Below are 4,315 nucleotides of genomic sequence, written 5' to 3' on the forward strand. Positions count from 1 at the left end.
CGCACTGCAACCTTCACCTTCCAGGTTCAAGTGATTCTCCACCACTCCCGGCTAGTTTCGTATTTTTAGTAGAGACAGGGTTTCACCATGTTGGTCAGGCTGGTCTCGAGCTCCAGACCTCAAGTGATCCACCTGCCTCAGCCTCCCAAAGTGCTGGGATTGCAGGGATTACAGCGCCCGACTGAAAATTACCGACTTTCTTCCCCATGCATTTCTCCAAAGTCAAATCCTCCAGCAATGTCAACCTCTCCAGGGCAGGACCTCGGTTCCCAGTATGTGGGGTGGGGGTGGGGTTTGCTGTTGGGAGTGCCTGTCACCACAGGGAGCCAGAGCAGCTGCAGACAGCTCTACTGAGGACCCCCAGCCTCTGTGATGTCACACTGGGCTTCTTTCCTTTCATCCTGGGCAGTGGCTCTGAGGCCGCCCTGGAGCTCTGAAAGCTGGGCTGGGGAGGAGCTGGCTGGCTGTGACCTGCCCTGGAGGTGCAGGAGGCCCAGCCATGACACCCTTAACGGACGCCCTGCCCCTCGTGAAGGAGCGCCGTCCCCCTCCTCTGCTCCCACTTCCCTGGGTCCTCCCCAGCCTGTTTGCCGCCTGCAATGTGGTGCTGCTGGTCTTTCTCAGTGGCCTCTTCTTCGCATTCCCGTGAGTCTCCAGGCAAGCTGTTAGGTTTCCTACAGAGAGACAGCAAGGGAAACGGAAGGGGATGGTAGGGTGCGGGCCGGGGTGCAGAAGACGGGGCAGAGGTCAGGGATGGAGGGCTGTTCTAGGTCTAGGGAACCGAAAGTGCAAAGGCACAGAGGTCAGTGTCTGTGCAGCCGGGGAGCTGTGGGTGGCTGACCATGCTGGGGACATTGGCGGAGCCATTATGAGTCTGCCTGGGTATTTGGAGCCTGGATTTTGAGAGCTGGCTTTAAGGTCTGTGGGTCCTGACCCGGGTAAGCCAGGCTGCCCCTGCTGAGGTCTAGCCCGGGTCCCGTCTCAGTTGCAGGTGGCTGGCTCAGAACGGGGAGTGGGCCTTTCCTGTGGTCACAGGCCCCCTCTTTGTCCTCACCTTCTTCAGCCTTGTTTCACTCAACTTCTCAGACCCTGGCATCTTACATCAAGGTGAGGCATCAGCCCCGGGAGAAGGAGGTGGCACCCCAAGGACTGCACCTGCAGGGATGGCTCCTAAAGCGCCCTTCCTACCGCCCTCCTCCAGCCTCTGGACGCCTTCACCCCACGTCTTCATTGCTCTGGCCCTGGCACCCCATTTCTTAAGCCACCAAAGTGTGGAAAAACAGAATTGTTGAGGTTTCCCGGTGCCCTAGATGGGAGAACTGGGGGCGCCAGGGCCAGAGGCCAGTGGGCTCTTCCAAACCGCCTCCCTTCACTGCACAACGCAACTGAGGGCAGCGCGCACTGCTCCAAAGGCCCGAGGTTTTGGGTTTTTTTGAGACAGTCTTGCTCTTGTTGCCCAGGCTGGAGTGCAGTGGTGCCATCTCGGCTCACGGCAACCTCCGCCTCCTGGGTTCGAGCAATTCTCCTACCTCAGCCTCTCGAGTAGCTGGGATTACAGGCATGCATCACCAAGCCTGGCTAATTTTTTGTATTTTAAGTAGAGATGGGGTTTCTCCATGTTGGTCAGGCTGGTCTCGAACTCCTGACCACAGGTGATCCCAAAGTGCTGGCATTACAGGCATGAGCCACCGTGCCATACCAGGCCTGAGTTTTATGCAAAACTCTCCTGGCTAAAAACCCGTCTTCCCTTTGACTGCCATCCTCTCTGAACTTGGACAGCTTGCTCAGTGGGGACCAGGTTCCCCTGCCCACCTTGTCTCCACCCTTCCTCATGCCCTGTGATGCCATGGAGCTGCCCCAGCTGCAGAGTGACCGCAGGGCCTTCTGCTGTGCCCAACCCTCTTCCAATGCCAGGCTCCGCTGAGCAGGGGCCCTTGACCATGCACGTGGTGTGGGTGAACCACAGGGCCTTCCGCCTGCAGTGGTGCCCAAAGTGCTGCTTCCACTGCCCGCCTGGGACCTACCACTGCCCCTGGTGCAATGTCTGTGTGGAGGTGAGTGCCCCTCTACCTGCCCACCAGCCAGCCATCACCCCACATCTGGCTGGGACCAGGAGCCCCTCATACAGGGGCCAGGGCTGGGTGTGAAGCTGTCCCTCAGGACAGCTAAAGGCCAAGGGCGCCAGTAACTCGCAGCCACTCTTGGTCACTCCTGTGCTGTCTGCCTGCACCTGTCCCGGGAGACTGGCCCTTGTGTCTGCACAGGTGCTGACGTGCACAGGCACCTACATCTGTCCCGGACTGGGTCAGGCCTGGGAAGGAGAGGCAGCTCCCTGTCCCACTCCTGAGTTCACTAACATGAGATACCCAAGCCCCTCAGGCTGGCTGCCCGCCTGGTCTGGGAGGCCTTGCCTGGGTGTCCAAGTTGGAGGGTCTCCTGGCTCTGAGTGGCCGTCTCTCTTGTGGTCACAGCCTGCACAGGTTTACAAGTGCTGGCTGGGCAAGGGTGCTGCTATCATCTTTATCTAGTGGGTGAGAAAGTGGAGGCCCAGAGATGGTTTATGTTCTGCCCAAAGTTACAGTAGGATGTGTCTCCCAGGTGTGGCAAGCCTTGACTCTAATGTCTCCTGACAGGTGACCTGATATACCACAGAGACCTAGGTGTGCTCTAACAAGGGAAATGCCAGCCTTAGGGACTCTGGCTGTTTCTCCCTGGGGGTGGAAGCCGGTGCATGGGCCAAGGGCAGGTGGCTAGAGGGCAGGGGGAAAGTGATCGAAGTCGGGTCGGAGAAATCCTCGAGCCTGCTCCCTCTCCCTGTCGCCCAGGACTTTGACCACCACTGCAAGTGGGTCAATAACTGCATCGGTCACCGCAACTTTCGCTTCTTCATGCTTCTCGTCCTGTCCCTGTGCCTCTACTCGGGCGCCCTGCTGGTCACCTGTCTCATCTTCCTGGTGCGCACGACCCACCTGCCCTTCTCCACGGACAAGGCCGTCGCGTATCCGCCCACGTGGGGAAGCAGAGGGAGAAGGCGGGGACTGGGGCTATGGGGGCGAGGCTAGAGGGAGAAGCCTCCAGGGAGGGCCAGTCCTGGACCAGCGGGGTGGGTGGGGCTGGGAGAAGCTGTGGCGCGTGGAGAGTCCCGCGGGCCCAGCGCGGCGGCTCCCGCCTGCAATCCCAGCACTTTGGGAGGCCGAGGCGGGCGCACCGTTTCAGCCCCGGCGTTTCAGACCAGCCTGGGCAACAGAGTGAGACCCCGTCTCTTCGGAAAGATAGAAAAATTAGCCGGGCGTGGTGGCGCGCGCCTGTGTCCCAGCTACTCGGGAGGCTGAGGCTGGAGGGTCGCTTGAACCGGGGAGGTCGAGGCTGCAGTGGGTTGTGATTGTGCTTCTAAAAAAGAAAAAAGAAAAGAAAAAAGAATCGATCGGGGTCACCGAGCGTGCGCTAAAAGTGGAACGCAGATCTGGACGGGCCGGGACGGCGGCGTCTTCAGGCTTTGGCCTGGGTGGGCTGGATGAGGGCGGGGCCAGGAGTGGTGGGTGGGCTTCCGCGGGCGGGGCTCGGGGCGGGGTCGGGCTTGAGGGGCGGGGCTCGGGGCGCAGTCGGTCTGAGAGGCGGGATTCGGGGCGGGGATCTGGGCGGAGTCTGGTCTGGGGGCGGGACTCAGGACGGAGCCGGGCCTGAGGGGCGGGGATCTGGGCGGAGTCTGGTCTGGGGGCGGGACTCAGGGCGGAGCCGGGCCTGAGGGGCGGGGATCGGGGCGGAGTCTGACCTGGGGGCGGGACTCAGGACGGAGCCGGGCCTGAGGGGCGGGGATCTGGGCGGAGTCTGGTCTGGGGCGGGACTCAGGGCGGAGCCGGGCCTGAGGGGCGGGGATCGGGGCGGAGTCGGGCCTGGGGGCGGGGCCAGGCGTGGGGGTCCGGCAGCTCCGCCCGTTCCTTAGCGCGCGCAGCATCGTGGTGGCGGCGCCCGCCGCGGGCTTCCTGGTGCCGCTGTCCCTGCTGCTGCTGATCCAGGCCGTGTCCGTGAGCTCGGCCGACCGCACCCACGAGGGCAAGGTACGCGGGCCGGGGGGGAGCTCGCGCCTCCGGACCTCCGCGCTCGCGCGCTGTCCACTGCCCTGGGCCCCGATCGCCTGACCCCACCCTCGATGGCGCCTCCGTAGGTCCCTCCAGACGCAGCTCTTCAGAGGCTCGAATCCCGCCGCCTCCGGGAGCTCGGTGGCCACTCTCCCTCCTGGGAGCCTACTGTGTGCTAGGCTGTTTGTGTTACCGTGAGCGTGGGAGCCTACTGTGTGCTAGGCTGTTTGTGTTAC

At 62.4% G+C, this 4,315-nt stretch overlaps 1 protein-coding gene across 1 annotated transcript in view; it reads left to right on the forward strand.

Moving 5' to 3' along the window:
- The first annotated feature begins 137 nt into the window (after nucleotides 1–137).
- The window catches only part of ZDHHC19 (zinc finger DHHC-type palmitoyltransferase 19), a 9,703-nt gene continuing 5,525 nt past the window's right edge, over nucleotides 138–4,315 (forward strand). Inside the window, 5 exon segments of the mRNA XM_017540996.2 lie at nucleotides 138–645; nucleotides 986–1,107; nucleotides 1,915–2,054; nucleotides 2,826–2,998; nucleotides 3,953–4,058. Of these exon segments, the coding sequence (XP_017396485.1) occupies nucleotides 500–645; nucleotides 986–1,107; nucleotides 1,915–2,054; nucleotides 2,826–2,998; nucleotides 3,953–4,058 (687 nt within the window). The 5' untranslated portion in view covers nucleotides 138–499.

Source organism: Cebus imitator, unplaced genomic scaffold (assembly GCF_001604975.1).
Source record: "Cebus imitator isolate Cc_AM_T3 unplaced genomic scaffold, Cebus_imitator-1.0 Scaffold129, whole genome shotgun sequence".
NCBI classification, from domain to species: domain Eukaryota; kingdom Metazoa; phylum Chordata; class Mammalia; order Primates; family Cebidae; genus Cebus; species Cebus imitator.